The 17,757-nt window shown below is 42.7% G+C and overlaps 1 protein-coding gene across 2 annotated transcripts in view; it reads left to right on the top strand.

The window, feature by feature from the left end:
* Positions 1-17,757, top strand: part of TMEM131L (transmembrane 131 like) — a 132,439-nt gene that overhangs the window by 36,644 nt on the left and 78,038 nt on the right. For both annotated transcript variants that reach the window (XM_083171894.1, XM_083171903.1), the window contains exons 5-13: positions 1,168-1,291; positions 11,998-12,114; positions 12,736-12,846; positions 13,542-13,619; positions 13,714-13,864; positions 14,014-14,069; positions 15,316-15,421; positions 15,539-15,641; positions 16,107-16,257. In XM_083171894.1, coding sequence (XP_083028020.1) covers positions 1,168-1,291; positions 11,998-12,114; positions 12,736-12,846; positions 13,542-13,619; positions 13,714-13,864; positions 14,014-14,069; positions 15,316-15,421; positions 15,539-15,641; positions 16,107-16,257 — 997 coding nt within the window. The remainder of the gene's footprint in view (positions 1-1,167; positions 1,292-11,997; positions 12,115-12,735; positions 12,847-13,541; positions 13,620-13,713; positions 13,865-14,013; positions 14,070-15,315; positions 15,422-15,538; positions 15,642-16,106; positions 16,258-17,757) is intronic.

Raw genomic sequence — 17,757 nt, forward strand, 5'->3', positions numbered from 1 at the left:
CCAGGAAGCGTCCAGCACGCTACAAGCAGTGATAAGGTGATCAGGTAAGGTATTTGCAAGGATCAGGTAAGTATTAGCAAGGATCAGGTCGGTATTCACGGCAGGCAGGCACGGTGACCGTTCTGCACGCTATTCCAGACCGGAATGGCGTCTGCAGCGCAGTCACCGTCAGTTTAAATGTCGCGCCTTGGCTGTGATTGGTCCGTGGGTCCCACGGACCAATCACAGCCTTGGGGGCAGGTGGGGTGAGGGTGGGGTGAGGTGTCATCGTCACCGATGACCCCCTCATGCCCCCTGACGCCCGGCGGTGATTGACACCTGTGTTACCGAGCGTCCGATTCGCTGGTAACACAGGAAAACGCTGTGAATGGCTGTTCACACTGAACAGCCAATCACAGCGATCGCCGACGGGGGGGCGGCATCGCAGCCCCCCCTGGGCATGCAGGGACATGTCTGCTGTCAGGGACAGCAGACATCGTCCCTCTGTCACTGCGTCTCGAGACGCAGTGACAGTTTAAACTCATGACGTACATTTATGCCATGTGTCGGGAAGTACCTCCCGGCCATGACGTAAATGTACGTCAAATGTCGGGAAGGGGTTAATAGCCAATAAGTACTGTGGTACGTTAACGTGCTGTAGTACAGAGAGATTTCTTGTAATAAACATATATAACCATATTCATTTAACATTTTTGATTTTTGCCGCAGCTAATGAAGTGGTTTTACATATTAAGGGCCAGATGTATCAAGCTTCAAAAGTGATACAATGGAGAGTGATAAACAGCCAGCCAATTAGCTTCTACCTGCCATGTCACAGGCTGTGTTTTAAAAATAACAGGTAAGAGCTGATTGGCTGGATGTTTATCACTCTCCATTTTATCACTTTTGAAGCTTGATACATCTGACCCTAATAGTTCTAGGTATCCTATTCACTTATTGTGTGAATGACCACAATTATAAGCAGACTTATATAATATGGTGTGTAGCTAGGCTTTGATGGGTGGAAGTGTGCGTTTATATAGTCTTTAGATCAGAAATCACAGATTGTCTAAAACGGCTTCTCTCTCTTTAGACAGACCTATAGACGCTTACAAGTTTCAATGTATGTAGTGATGTTATTTTAATGTAAAGGCAACTGATGATTTTCTGTTTTCCCTCCTGTTTCAGGTCAGTGGGGCTCCCCAAAGCCCAATCATTCTGTGCTTTCAACCCTAGTAGGGACACAGATCTAGAAGTGAATTCAGTGTTTACAAGTGGCAGATATTTCCATGCGTCTCCCGTACAGAGCCGGGTGAGTGTTGATGTGCTTCTGGAAACTATGTGCTGGATAAGGGCCAAAGCGTTTTGCTTTTCTTGGCTCACGTCTCCTGTGTAGCAGCTCCTCGCAGGACCCTTTTCCCAATGTTCAGTTGCACATTTCTCTGGTAAAGAGAGTGTTTATTTTCCTGTCGTTGCGCAACCCAAGTAGCTGCGACATTTTGGAGAACTGTAGTATTTTGGGTGATTGTTCTCAAAGATTTTATTCCTTTTTCAGCTACTTAATGGAGCTGACTAGTAGAAGAAACAATGCTGTGGGCTGTAACAATATGTGGATCAATCCAATTAGCTGTGGCATTAGTAATTGTGTCTACATGCTGCACTTATGAGGGAATCACAGAATGTGTTTGCAGCTTCATAGGAAAAATCTGAAAGTTAATGGTGTGCAGGTTCTGGCACCGTTGCTGGCAAATCTACACCCCTTTGGTCGACATGGGGTTTTTCACTGCATTTTGAGCCGACATGTGCCGACAGGCGGTATTTCATGCCCTACCATCCACTAGGGCATGGTGGGAGAATAAAATAGTGTGCCGAGCGAAGCGAGGGGATGCGGTGTCGACATTCGGGCAAAAAAAACAGTGGAAAAACCCCATGTCAACCTTTTGACTGTCGACCTTGCTTGTGTTGACCTAATGTCATGTCGACCTAGACCCATGTCGACCTTGCTGCCTGTCAACCTAGTGGTGTTGACCTAGTTGTTGTAGACCGAACGATTCACACCCTCATGCATAATGGTGTTATTTGCAAATCGGGTAAATGCTATGTGCCCAGGCTGTAACTGTACAGAGGAGCCTCACATTTTGAAAGGTGCAAATATGACACGCGCGCTGGCCGCTGTCTGAGTGGTTTTTTTTTTGGTCTGTGTGTTCAGTTACTTCATGTGCCAAGTTAATTTCAGCATTGTGTACATGGATAAATGATTAATACATCTGCTTGTCTTCAGATCATTATCGGAATCCAGCAACAGGAAAGAATTTAGACTTATAGGCACTCTAATGCTTAAACATTTTTCTCTTGCTAAATTGTGTATATTACAGGGGGATGAACATGCTAGACCTAGTTTTATATCATTCCTTTGTTCATGCGGTAAGCTAGCTTGAGGAATTGACTGCTGTAGCTTATGTCTGCTTATTGTCATGTCTGGACATCTGGACCCTTGCCACACATCATACACTGTTCCAGTGATGTCATATCATTTATTGCCTCTAGCACAAGCCATCAATCTATGCTATTCTAAGCAGAGATTATCACGAATATGACTGAAAGGAGGGCAGTAGGAGGAAATATTTGGTGTGTGTGTGTGTGTGTGTGTATATATATATATATATATATATATATATATATATATATATATATATATATACCAATATTATACACCATTTTTAAACCGTTCACTTAATTCCAAGAAATTGGTAATTCCTTTTAATGTACAGGGTACCCCCCTATCTCTCTTTCTCTCTCTCTCTCTCTCTCTCTCTCTCTCTTAAGACAATGATGAACAAACCATCCAGGCAGCCATACATATTGCACTTCCAGTTCAAATAGTTTGAACTTACATTTTTTAGCAGTTTCTGTTGGTCATGTAATCTACTGCTGGATATTTATTTGTGCCACTGAATCATCTAGTACAGGGCTGGGCAATAGTGGCCCTCCAGCGGTTTATAAACTACACATCCTAGGATGCTTTGCATCAGTTTTGCTATGTGGCCATGCTGAAACTGATGCAAGGCATGCTGGGATGTGTAGTTCATCAACAGCTGGAGGGCCGCTATTGCCCAGCCCTGATCTAGTATGAGGCATGTTTGCAGGCATCCCCAGATCAGAAGGCTCCTCAGAAGCCAAGCCAGAGACTACCCACTACCATGGCAGAGACTACCCCACAGTAGGTCACGTGGCCAGTGACCTGAGGAACCTATGCACAGTATTTGTACAAGTTGTTAGGAGACAAGTGCTATAAAAATAACACTATTTGTAGTAATATAGACCCAGAATATGCCCAGTCCCCTGTACTCTACAACCTGTGTCTTGCACTGCAGGTCTCTCCTCTCTCCTGCTCGGTCAGTCTTTATGGTGGTAGTGGTGGTGCAGATGCCTGGCCCACTCCCACTTTGCACAATGAATAATATATATATATATATATATATATCCTCCTCACCTTTTTGAGGTAAAGTACCACTAGAGGCTACTCAAAAGCCCAAATTACTCATTAACTGAGAGTAAAACTAAAATTATCTTTTTCAAACTTCCTGCATATGGAGAGAGGGAGCTTTGAAGACTGAGATTGGAGGTAGGAGCAGAGAGGGACTAAGCTGTAATTTTGGCGGGCCTTCAACCAGTGTAATTATATTGTATACAGATTGAGCACCTCTCATCTACCCCCCCCCCCCCCCCCAAAAAAAAGTTGGGGGGGGGGGGGGGGGCTGCTGCTGCAAATCTGGGGTTGTTAATAGTTCTCTCACCCCCCATAGCTTTAGCTTAGTGGGAACACTATGTATGCATGTACAGTGACACGGGATATGGTCATTTGGTCTACAGTATGATGGTCGACCAGCATTGGGTTGACATGGGTCTAGGTTGACAGGTCATTAGGTCGACAGTCAAAAGGTTGACATGGGGTTTTTCACTGTTTTTTGAGCTGACGTGCTGATAGGCATTATTTCATGCCCTACCATCCACTAGGGCATGGTAGCAGAATATAATAATGTGCCGAGCGCAGCGAGGGATGCGGTGCTCTTCAAACTGTGTCCATGTCTACTGAGTCGACATTCGGGTAAAAAAAAACAGTGAAAAACCCCATGTCAACCTAGACACTGTCGAACTAATGCTTGTGTCGACCTAATCACCTGTCGCCCTAAACCCATATCGACCTAGAACCATGTTGACCTTTCCCCATATCGACCTAGTGGTGTCGACCTAATGCTTGTTGACAAACATGCTGTAGACCAAATGATCCCGATCCCAACCCCAGTGACAACGATGCCTGGCCAGTGGGGAAAAGTGTACAGCATGTGGGAAATGGGTGCTGCGGGAGCGTGCACTTGGCATCAGCCGGCACCCATCCCGACCTTACCTGCAAATTGTCGTACTGTCCTCCAGCTGCAGAACTCTGGCTGCGTCAGAAAGCTGTCACCAGCGGCATCATTGTTCCCACGCTCAGCGCATCGGGGAGCACCGGAAGAACTGATAGCTGCTTTTTACAGCGTGGTCAGCTCTTCCAGGTCCACCACTCCCTGCTAAGGCTCAGGCTAAGGCTCAGCGGCATGTCAGGCTGCGGGGGCTGCTCTCCAGAGCAGATGGGAGCAAATAAGAGGGCAGTGTGCATTTGGTAGGTAATAAAACGGGCACGGCGCCCTGCAAAATAAGCTTAGCGGGAGCACTATATATAGCGATCTGGTATGGGTATGTAACGCTTTAGCAATAAATGTTCAGGTAACTGTATCGTTCAGGAGGTGGTGATGCTTCTTATTTTAAAATGTATAAAACCAAGAATAGTGTATAAAAGTAACCGTAGGTGTCTTCATTTCTATAAAATTATGACTGACCTATTTGGTAAAAAGTATAAGAATTCTTGGATTACTGGAATCCTATATATCTCCTTCTTCCTCATTAAATATTTATGTCTGTGTTTATATAAGGTCATTCTAAAGGAATGTGCATGTAAGCCTTTATTATGTGCTTTCTCTATATTTCTTTAAAGAAAGTAATGAATAATCTGCATGCATAATGAAGTGATTGGATATGGCCTTAAGATTTCAGATTTTCTATATAAGTTGTTTTGTGCTAGCTACTGCATTTTTGTAATGGATGACACTTTCACATCTTGAAATTCTGCATACTAACCTGTGAACTTTTTGTTTGTACTAATACTTGGGTTTACAATTGACTGAATAAAGTAAAAACAAACACACAATACAGCTGTGCAATGAAAACTGTTTCTGAAATAAAGCAATAATGCTTTCATCTGATTGGTCGTTGAAATAATAAAAAAGGGGGTCTGGATCAGATCCAAGTGTGTGCTGTAATCAAATCATAATGAGTATTATAAGCCTTTAATGCAGGGCTTGACAAATTTCTTTAAAATCTAGGAGCCAGAATGAAAAAGTAGGAGCCACATATGCTTGATACCAGGGGTTAACATGCAGTACCATGGGGGTAACATGCGGTGAACATGCTCGTTGCTATGGGGAATTATCCCTCCTCCTCCCTGCCTTTACCATCCGGAGGTAACAGCCAGGCAGAGAAGTCATTAATCCACCTGGGTGTATGTGAGCAGGTCCACTGCGCAGTGGTGCATCTCTCCCGCTGAGGCCATATCCCTGACCCAGCTTCCCACTGATGCCATACCCCTGATGCAGTTCTCTCCCTGATGCCATACCCAATGCAGCTCTGCCTTTGATGTCCCCCCTCTATGCAGCTCACGCATTCCAAGTTCTTAACTCAACGAATGCTGCTCTCTCCTCCCAGTGACGGATCTAGACTTCTAGGGTGGGCGGATTACAGGTAATCTTGACCATCCCCCCTCCAGTCGCCCCCCCCCCTCCCAGTCACACACATGCAGGGACCAGGGGCATGCTGAGTCAGTCGTCCCCTCTCTTCCCTCCAATGAACAATACATACACCGCTGCCTTGCAATTGGCCCGGAGGGTGAGCAGGTACCCAGACTACCGACAGCAACGGTTCCAAGCGTTATTTAGGCACCACAGCGCAGCATATGATTTGTCCAGTCCGGCTGCGGTATTTAGGATAATGCGTTCTTCCTATGTTTGGCGCTGTAAGCGGATGTGTTCTTTAGGCAGCCCAGCAGCCTGTACTGTGAGAGGGGATAGAGGCTGATATGGCAGCCTGCAGAGCTTCTCCTCCCTAACACATGTTGTGCTGTAGCATGCAGATCCTCCCTGACACATATTGTGCTGCAGTCTGCAGAGCCTCAGCTCCCTGACATATTGTGCTGCAGCCTGCAGAGCTTCTACTCCTGACCCTGACACACATTGTGCTGAGTCCCTGTTACCCTCAGCAGAAGCTCCTCTGCTCCCTGGCTGGAATTAGGAGTCTCAGCCTCTGGTCCATGTGTTGGATTGAGGCCTCACTGCCACTGCTGGGAGTAGGAGTGTCTATAAACAGCCCCAGTCTAGGATCTCCCAGCGCTCCGCACAGAGCAGGCACAATGTGCTAGGAGCTTAAGCGTGAGCGCTCCTGCAGGGATATGGACCCGGACCTGCAGTCTGTGCCGCCCGGTGCTGAACACTCTCTCCAGCGGGTAGTGACAGAGTGCAGCACAGACAGGCAGGCTTTGGGTGTGTGGCCGGGTGAGAGATGCGCCGGAGGATGGGACTTGTGGCTGCCTAAGAGGGGCGATCACCCCCTCTGTATCCATCTCTGTCTCCTCCCCAATTGGGTCGGGAGCGGGCAGCTCTGTTGCGCGGCAGTGGGCAGCTCAGTTTGCCATAGAGCTGCCAGAACAAGCACGAGCAGCTACAGCATTAAAGTTACCCCACTGCCACCGTGGCTATTTCAAAACTCGCACTATATTGGAGCTCACGGTGGTCCGACAGACAATCAGGAGCTGGAGCTGCCGCTCCTAATTGGCTGCCGAACCGCAAACTGTGATTGGCTCCTGATGCCGCGGCGTACCTGCTCTTTAGAGATAGACAACTAGCTCTCCTCTCATACCGCCGTACCATATAGATTTATTGCCTCTCTACCCGGCGGTAACCGCAAGTGCACCCGGGCATGACCAGATTCTGCTTCCACCCCAAGAAAATCTGGTCGCCAGGAAGCAGAATATGGTCGCCGTGGCGACCTGGCCCCCGGGGTTTGTCGAGCCCTGCTTTAATGGTTCCTACATTGGGGGTAACTTGCTCTCTAAATATTATGCTTCAGTGTAATTATTAGCATTACTGCCTCATGGCACTGAGCTCATGGTTCGATTTCCACCATGGCACTAACCTTGCTTTTGTGGGTTTCCTCTGGGTACTCCTATTCCTCCCACAATCCAAACATATACTGGTAGGTTAATTGTCTCTCAACAAAAATGAACCCTAGAATGTTGGTGTTTACGTGTACATAAGCTAGGGAATTTAGATTGTAAGCTCCACCGGGCAAGGGACTTATGTTAATGTCAAACATAGTTGACCTTTTCTCTGGGAGATAACAAAGGTGAAGTTTGTTTGCTGTGTTCTGCAGCTCAGCGGGTATGTGTTCCCTCTGTGATAACTGTACTGTCCCTGCTTATATTGTTACCTACCTGGCTGCTACAATGACCTGTGGCGCCGCTGATGGCTGCCTAAGTGCTGTGTAGCTCTGCGGGTATGTGTTCCCCGTGTCTATATCCCCCAGGGTACTTGTAGCGTATACCTGTATGTGTTTGTATATCTGTCACTGTTTAACTTTACCTAACTGGCTGTTGCACAGCAATCCAAACCTAATTCCTAGTATACGCAAGTACATTTGGAGCCCCTCTCAACTTTGTTCCTTAGGTCGTGGCTAGCCATGGCTATCCAATTGTTCTCAGCTGCATTACAATACATAGAACAATACAGTAGGGGATTAGCAGAGTAATCCTATTACTCACTTAATCCTATTAAAGGGCTAAATGAGGAGGGCTCCATCTGTATACATGGCCAATAAAGCTGATTCTGATTCTGAAGTTCAAAGGACAGCAGTGAGCTTCATGAGCCTATTTGTGCCACCACCTCTCCACCTCCGCAGGTCAGTTCTATGCGTTCTGTGATGTTTGAGTAATGTGGTCTGAGTTCCATTTGTACATTTTCATAATTATCCACGAATCCAGCTGGGACATCAAAATGTTGTGGACTTATGAAACAAGGATGTAACTTGTTTCCCTTTTTTATTTTGTGGCCAAAAGCTAAGGATTTTGAAGAAGGAAAAAAAAAAACACCTGTCCACTAATGTGTATTACAGTAGAACTTGTATCCTTTGTATATGTGTGGCAACCAGTGGCACAATAATTGCCTGTTAAAATATTAAGAACCTGGTCAGTGAAGAAGTTAAACTAAGAAGACCTAAATTCCAACAAAATATTCCCTAAAAATCAACCATGAATTATAGATGCGTAAGCCAATGATCTTAACTCTGCAACCACAAAACCATCCCTTAAATACCTGGCAATCCACTTACTGAAGACATACACGAATGGCAATATAAGGTTGCAGTTTTATTCAATCTCAGGTTGTGAGCTTTCTACAGTACTTTAGCGGCTGCTACTAATTTGTCAGTCAGAGCATTCAAAAGCTTCAGATCTATAAGCCTAAAGTTATCATTGACTCACGCACCTAACTGTTTAAAGGCCACAAAACTATTTTGTAGAATTCATATGGCCATAGAGCTTTCAAAAACGAAATTCCTACCTGGGCAGAAGTAGTCACCCCCCTGTGGTGATGCTAATCCCATACAAAGGAACCTGAGCATTATTGAATAGTCTTGCATCCACAGACCTGTATGCGACTATACAGCTCCCATGTAACAAATAGGACTACCGAGTCGATGATGATAAGCCTTCTTTTTTTTTCCCTCTATGCCAGTGTGATAACTTGCTATATGTGAGATGGACAAGATAAATCAACTGGGCAAACAGAAGCACATGAAAGTTGGCCCAATTAAGCAAAGCATCAGTACCATTGTCTAATTCGACAGAGGAGAGCCAAGTGCATAAAAACCTTTAATTCATTAGAGCGATAATCAGTGACCCAAGCAATTTACCCCACTACAAGTTGTGGTCATGCTGATAATCCACAACTCAACCTCTACCAAATTAAGAAAAGTTCTAAAACCAGCAAATCTGCATTAAACCCTGATTTATTGCTGAAAACAATATTAAGGCTGTAGAGAAGTGCTAGATTCTCTCTTCGTTAAAATCTCACAGAAAAGTTAAACAGATGGCCATTGTGTCCGTAATTTACCTGGATATTCAAAGTAGGTTATGGACTCCAGCGGTTGACTTTCTTCCAGAAGACCCAGTCTACGTGAACCCCACACAAAAGCTTCCTTGCTCATGGTCCAGTTGCAGTCTATCTGCTCCATGCTATATCTTCTTAGTGGCCAAATGGCCACATCCAGCCACTGGAACGAAGACCAGACCTTGGCCCATCTGTCTCTCCATGGACACAGTGCCTGAACAGCATATCTCCATGCACATTCCTATCCTTACAGATCCATGAGGATGATGGTGGCCAACACCATCATCATGGCCAGTGACTGCTTGAATGCACCATTAAAAAAAAAAAGAACTGAATCTCTCAAAGAAAACTGCAGCTGTGGGTAGCTGCAAGGGCTGGAACCAACTGTGGCTGCAGAGCCAGCATCGGCATGGCAATACCAGCACACCTTATGAGGTGTTGATGAATAAAAAAAAATTGCTTGCCAATTTTTACAACAATTTTGACATTCACTTGGCACTCAGTGTTAAATCACCTGTGCTTCATCATGATTCTCTTTAAAATCTGGACTGTTAAGGTGTCTTCGGTACCAATTCAATTCCTGAGCAAGTATATAGTGAGTTATAGTGGACTACATAGTGCCTATATAATGAGTTATAGTGGACTATATAGTGAGCAATAGTGACTATATAGTGAGTTATAGTGGACTACATAGTGACTATATAGTGAGTTATAGTGGACTACATAGTGACTATATAGTGAGCTATAGTGGACTACATAGTGACTATATAGTGAGCTATAGTGGACTACATAGTGACTATATAGTGGACTACATAGTGACTATGTAGTGAGTTACAGTGGACTACATAGTGACTATATAGTGAGTTATAGTGGATTACATAGTGACTATATAGTGAGTTATAGTGGATTACATAGTGACTATATAGTGAGTTATAGTGGACTACATAGTGACTACATAGTGAGTTATAGTGGACTACATAGTGACTATATAGTGACTATATAGTGAGCTATAGTGGACTACATAGTGACTATATAGTGAGCTATAGTGGACTACATAGTGACTATAGTTAGTTACAGTGGACTACATAGTGACTATATAGTGAGTTATAGTGGACTATATAGTGACTATATAGTGAGCTACATAGTGACTACATAGTGAGTTACAGTGGATTGCATAGTGACTATATAGTGAGTTTTAGTGGACTACAACAATTATTATTATTATTTTTTTTTTTTTTTAGCAAAAGAATTGTTACTAATTACTGTCTGAGATTGTGCCCCAAATTTGTATTGTGTGTTAGCACTTAGCATTGCCAGTAGGCAATAGTGTATTTAGAATGGCTGCAATGTGAGTCACAGGGGGCGCACACTGCACCCATTTCTTAATAATTACCCTCCAAACTCCTGCAATGAAGGCATCAGCTCTGTCGGGAATCGCCAGAATAATGGTGCGGCTGCCATTTTTCTGGAGGACTGTGCATGGCAATAGAGTCAGAGCACTCTAGATGTTCAGATGCTATTGCCCTGGGCGGCTGGGAGAGATGAAGGGGCACAGCCAATAGAGGCTGCAAACGGGCCGCCTCCTCTCTTGAAGCAAACCAGCAAATAAGGTCAGTTTGTATCCTGTTTGCTGCATGTGCTTGCATTCAACAGCTAGAGCGTTGCTTTTCTTGTTTTGTAGCATCTAATGCACAGCATATGTGGTTATGGGGATGTTATAACTTGGAAGCTTGAGCTGATTCATCAGATATATGTGCATATTTCCTGAATAAGTCATTGCATAGCTGTCAAAGGTTGTAAAATAGCATTAACATGAACACAGAGTGGAGTTAGAATTTCAAAACTTTTTTTTCCTTTTACATAACAGGGCGGACATTCTTAAAACTTGAGTGTTATGTGGTTTTAAATAGCCTAATGGAATATAACATGGAGTAGTAAGACAGAACAGCCGGTGTTAGAAAATGCTGATGATGGGTATATTTCTTGCCAGGCGCACCAGGTTTCCGTTCCCTCTGAAGATGTTGGACACTAAATGCTCATGGAACTCTGCACTTTTTGTTGCTTTTTGTTTTGTTAAGGCCTGGTTTTTGTATGGTTGCTTTGTTCTACTCCGTTTTTCTGTTCTGTGGTGAATACAATTATAAAGTTATGGAACACAGAGTGCAGGAATCTTGGATTGTTTAGCTATTCCTGGGTTACATAATAGAGGACTCTGAACTAGGAACAATGGAATTCTGTTCCAGGACCTGATCAGCTGTAAATTATATGTTATTTATATTGATGTATGTGAAATTCAAAAATGTAGAACCTGGTTTCATACATCTGTTGGAACTACCTGTAAAACTTGCTTGGCAGCTACATTTAATGGCATTTTTATACTTAATAAATTGCAAAATGGGATTAACCATTATAGACTAATGTAGAGTGTCAATCAGTAATGCGTTTTATTAAAAATGATTATTTTCAGGTAGAATTATTTCCTAGCAATTGTTTTTCTGAATCATGTACACAAGGATAAATAACTACGGTCAGAAATCCCACATACAACAATTGTAAGGGAATGTATTCGTCACCCCTGCTGCACAAATGGCAGGTCTGTCATTTTCGGATGTCATCACGTTAGCCACAGTTGCAAGGAAACTTGCCCATGTTGCCGGAGCCTGTGAGCCACTTTGTGTATGTAACTTATCGTCTTATTCAGTAGACGTATTATTTTTTTTTAATTTTGATTTATTCTGACCTGTGGTTTGTTTTCTCTGCGCAGGTAATTCCAGCTGGAGGAAAAGCCTCATTCACAGCTGTTTTCCTGCCAGATGAGGAAGGAAGTTTTGAAAGTTCCTTATTTATAAATACTACTTCACATGGGATTCTGTCTTATCAGGTATCAGTGTAGGCAAATTACTATCCCTTCTATGCATGATTTCTGATATTTCCCATATACCTTACCTTTTATATCTTCCTGGTCTAGGAGAGTGTATAACATATGGCACACAGCATGCCAGTACCCAGTATATTATATATATTGGGTAATGCTTCCTTCACAAACATGATTTCACCGAGGAATGAGAAATAAGGAGCAAACATAACCTAGAATTTTATTTATAATCGAGGCTCAAATGGGCAGATACATATTTTGTTTATTCTGCAGGGATTGTGAAAGTGTAGGACTTTTGGGTACTAGCAAGCAATTCATATTGTTGGTTTCGGTGTCTGAAGCCTCTACCTACTGCACTTATGTTGTAGCTGAAATACTTAAATTAAACGATGCCCACACACCAGAATTAGTTTTTTGTCGATTTCCAACTGATTCAGCTAATTTTTACCGATGAACCTTGTAATTGTTGTCTAGTAGGGATGGTGCAGCACGTTACAAATACATGGTGGAGGTGAATGTAGAAACAGAGCACTTGTGGATGAGAACCTAAATATAATATTTCTTTAAAACAAACCAAGCCATTGCTGACATAGTGGGGTCACGGTGCATTGTTTCCTGTCTGTTTAGGTCTTCGGTGTGGGTTCTCTTGCTGCTGCTTCTAAGGATTCTAAGAAATCCCTTCAGCACACAGATGTGATGTTTCCTCAGATTGCGAATATCCATCTCTCTCAGTCTCAGGTATGATGATTACTTCATGTTGTGCTTCTAGCTGATTCTAGAACGCAAAGTACAGTATTTTATTAGTACAGAAATGAGGAGATTTCCTAAAACTGGAACATAAAGGTTCCCCGACAGGGGTAATAGCTGAAATCGCCTGTTCAATGCTGTTGTTTCCGCCAGCATTGAAGGCGGAACCCCAAGATAACAGATCCGACTTTAAAACCAGTCTTATCTGTTTTGTTGGAAACGGCGGTGGGTGTCAAGTTCACGGCCGGATCTCGATAATCCAGGAGGGTCTGCACAAGGATCCCAGGAGTTTGGGGTCTTATTCCTCATTATATTTGTTAATAAGTAGCTCCAAGGTGTCATACTGGACATGTTCTGCAATACACTAGGATTTGCTTTGTTATAAACCATAGAGAATGCAGAGTTTGCTGGCTGGTGCTGGCTTTATGTAAAGCATGGCGATGGTCAAAGCAGTTTAATTTACATTCTCAATGGGTTTTTTTTAAAGATGGAAGCCACGGTATTTCTCTTAGAAAATGCAGCAGATGTGTGCTTCCCTGAGACGCATATGTTATCCGCCTCCACCAATGTGCCAAAATATTTGGTGTGGAGAACCAGATAGCAAGTTAATTCTGTTTTAGCACCTTCATATTAAATGACTGAGTAAATTGCTGATTACAATGTCTTGCTGATTGTTCTTTCTGCAGGCAGAAGCCATAAACTCCAGTGTGTGGCAGGTTCATTTAAAATGCAGCATTTCTTTCAAACTGCGGCAGCACTGCCGGGTATGTTACACCAGCTTGGGAGTAGGCAATTTACTGTGCTGTCCAGGCTATTGCTCTTGTCTAACATGTGGACTTTCACTCCCATTACTCACAGAGCTGCTTCCTGTCTGGAAACTCGTTACTGCTGCAGGTCTACTTTGCTGTCAGGCTGGATGGAAGCCAACATGACCTGGAGACACTCAGGAAATACATACTTGAGAATATTTTCATGCTCTTTGTAATCAATGAGCGACAAATAGACATCGGTAAGGCAAAACGTTTATTAGTTTATTATGTGGAACATAATTGCTATATGGGGGGGGGGGGGGGGGTGGTGACTGACCCAGTGCCATTGTAGGAAGCAAGAAGGACATTTTACATATGCATTTACGTTGTTTCCCATTCTTTTGCACAGATGAATCAATGATTATGTACGTATTGAATTCTGGGAATGGTCTGGTTCATATGCAGGTAATGCATTCTGTTGTGTCATGGTTCTCGCTATTTCACTTTGTACTGTTTGTTTGCCCCATGTGTAATCTGAGATTTCTTGTATAAAAGACCTACTAATACAATTCTATACACAAATTTCAGAAGTTTATTGTAATGGAAGATGGGGGACATTTTTCCACCATACACCACAGACTTTGTTAGCTAGTATTTAATTGTACTCCGCAACCAGTCACTTAACCTCCATTTGCCACCCAAACAAGAGGCATTAATAGAAAATAGAACGGACAATATAGTTCCGGTTGAGTGGGACACATACTACTGGTCAACTACCATGGTTTTAGACAAATACATTTATTTTTTCTTCGCTGACTATTTGTTTACTTATTAGCTGCCACAATGTTGTCAATGTTTAATATATATATATATATATATATATATGTATGTGTGTATATATATATATATATATATATATATATATATATATATATATATATATTAAACATTTTAAAAATGTTACAGCTTTTGGTGAATGGCACAAAATGGCAACTAGATTGTATGATCAGTAAAAAATAAGCGATAAGTTGAACATTGTTTCTCCACCTGCAAAGTGCTCCATCTCTCTTGCTCACAGGCTGACAGCTTTCTTGCTCTTCCAGCTATAAGATAAAGGGCGTGGCAGGAGGGGGGAGATTGCTGTACTGCAATACTGCTCTCCTGCTAGTGCTGGGTGTGGTATATTAGCCTGACAGTCGGGATTCCGACTGCACAGCATGGGGAGTGCAATGAAGCACCTTGCGGGCTCGCTGCAGGCATGGTGGCTGCACTCGCCACCTATTTTATTCTCCCTCTATGGGGGTCTTGGACCCCCACGAGGGAGCAGTCGGGATTCCGACATCAGAGGAATGACTGTCGGAATCCCAACTGTCGGGGAGCCGTCCGGCACCCCTAGTGCTAGCCGCAGTTTCTCAGGAAGGGTCTGTCAGTGGAGTAGGGGGCAAGGCACACATAGGAGGAATTTATAGAAACATACATTTAAAATGTAGAACTTTCTGCTACACATCATAAGGATCCAGTTTGTGCTAGAATATTTCTGATTGCATAACAATACGAATGTCATTTATATAAACACTTGTATGTTTGATGCATGTAATATTTACAAACGTGTTGAGAAGGAGAATCAGCTGCTTAAATGCTATTCAATGTTGAATGACTAGAAGAATTCCTTGGATATGTACAAAGCTTCTACCGCTTTCTTTCTCTGCAGGATATTCATCATTTTCTAGGTGACAATTTATTTGTTCATTTTGAGCCTATAATGCTTCTGAGCTCTTCTGTAAACTTCACTAAGGCTGCAACTATTGTTTGCTCAAGTAAGTCCTTCTGCATGGCATTATATGACCTTTTTAAAATATATATTGGGCCGGTAACAGAACGTTTACAATAATTTTATTAAAAAGATTTCTTGATTTGTTTCCTTTTTGCTGCAGCCTCTCGGGAGTCTGACTTTGTCTGTTCTGAAAGGAAAAGCCTGAGTGTGTTAGAAGCTGCTTCCCCTCCGATCCCATGTGTGTCTCACAACATCACAGAGGGGTGTGTATGGACTGTTTACTGTATGTAGTTTATGTTTGCAGTGTGACTCATAATAGACCGGGTTACTACTTGCTCACAACCTTATACGTCACTTCATAATTTGACTTAATTTCTATGTAGATGATCACTATTAATGCAGATCCTTTTAAGGGCTCTCATATCAAGAACAATGAGGGATATATATTTTACTGTGAAAGAGACGTTGGGTTTTGGACATAGTTGCACACATTTTGTCTACAGAGACTATTGCAGTTCAAGCCATTATTCTTGCTGAGATAAACCAGAAGGCTTTACATTTTTGTGTCAGAAGCCATGGTACTTTTCTTTTAATTGGAAGTCATATAATGAAAATGTTCTAAACTGTAGCTGTAATCTCCACATTGTGGTTATTGTCTTGCAACCAAATTATTCTGTCGTGTTCTCCTGGTGGAATTTTCATTTTCTTTTTATTGTTTTCTTTGTTAGCTATCTGAATTTTGACACTTCAAAAATATTGTTTTACATACAACGGCTGGATGAGTTTGGGTTATGGTCATTGTGGCTGGAGAACAACCTAAACTTTCAAATCGTTATCACTGATGTATTTCTACCAGAAGAAGTTCAGGGACTTTTTAAGGTATTGTGGTTATTTTTGCTGAAATAATTGCTTATTCTGGTTCTTTCTCAGGTGTCTAGATTATTGCTATACAGAGGAGTATGAAAGGTGCTTGTCACAGAGTATGGTGGGAGTCTGATTTTGCTCTTTAGCGCTATCTTTTGCATCAGACTGTAAAAACAAAATACAATATAATTGGCAACAACTTCTTTGTAAAAGGCATACAGGGATTGTATAAAAAGTAATGAGACCTATTTTTTTCTGACGCAACTGTTGCAGCGTTCATGCTCCAGGTGGGTTAGATGGAGGGGAAGTCAGCTTCAACACACACCGAGCGTCAGTCACCTACGAGCTTCCGTGCGGTTTGTATCATGGTTTTAGCAGGCACTTGTCCCTAGGCTCGGTTGAAGCTTAAAAATGCAACGTTCTATCAAACAGCACTACACCATTAAATTCTGTGTGGGACTTGGAAAATTGGCTATGGAGATGTTAGCCATGATCCAGAAAGTGTTCGGGATGGGATGAAAGCCTCTCAAAAGCTGCGGTTTCATGACAATGCACCAAGCCACACCAGCTTCACAGTCAGCGACTACCTGGCCCAGGACTGCACCGCAATGCTTCCCCAGCTCCCCTACAGTCCTGATCTGACCCTGTCTGACTTTTTTTCTGTTCCCCCCCCCCCCCCCCCTGAGTGAAGACAGCCCTCAGAGGACACCACCATCGAACCGTAGAAGAGGTCAAAGCGGCTCCGACACGCTGCTTGAATGACGTTCCGGAAAATAATTTCATGGGGGCCTTCCAAGCTTGGACAACCCGTTGACTGAAGTGTTGATGCACAAGGGTCTTATTTTGAAGACTTTTAATTGTTTGTAGCGATATCTTCAATAAATATTTTTTTCACAGAATTGGTCTCATTACTTATTATACAAACCCTGTATGAGCAGAATACTAAAAACATACATACAAATCAGTTGCTTGTTTCCTCGGAATTACTGTGTTCAGTTAAGCACCTTCACGGTAGTAACATCTGGATTAGAGAAGTTTTACTTCTACTCCCTTCCAGATCTGTAGTCTCTGAGAAATGGGGGTCTTGTGTATTCCCACATACATCATATCCTTGCTGAACAGCAGTCTTTCCTTCTTCAGACTTTTCTCATAGTAATTAGGCCGTAAAAAAAAAAACACACTAAGTTGTCGTACTTGTAATTCGATCACTTTCTCATACAAATTTGAGTGTGTGCTGAATTTAATTTCTAGGATTTATCGCTCACAAATGCTTGTGCCCAGTTATTGCACTTGAATTATGGCAGCTCTGCAAAACACTACTATGACTTCTGCTAGTATGTTATTTGTAAGCGAATAGGAATGGGAAGAACACAAACTTCATTTTTTTTTTTTTTTATATTCTACTTCAATATATTCAGCTGTATAAGTGTTAAATAAGGTTTACTTTCTCCTCCTTGTTTGCATAGATGCAGCCCTGGTGTGTTTTTTATCCTCAGTTGTCACTGTTGTGAGTTT

The sequence above is a fragment of the Crinia signifera genome, chromosome 1, assembly GCF_055691185.1.
Source record: "Crinia signifera chromosome 1, ASM5569118v1, whole genome shotgun sequence".
Classification (NCBI taxonomy): domain Eukaryota; kingdom Metazoa; phylum Chordata; class Amphibia; order Anura; family Myobatrachidae; genus Crinia; species Crinia signifera.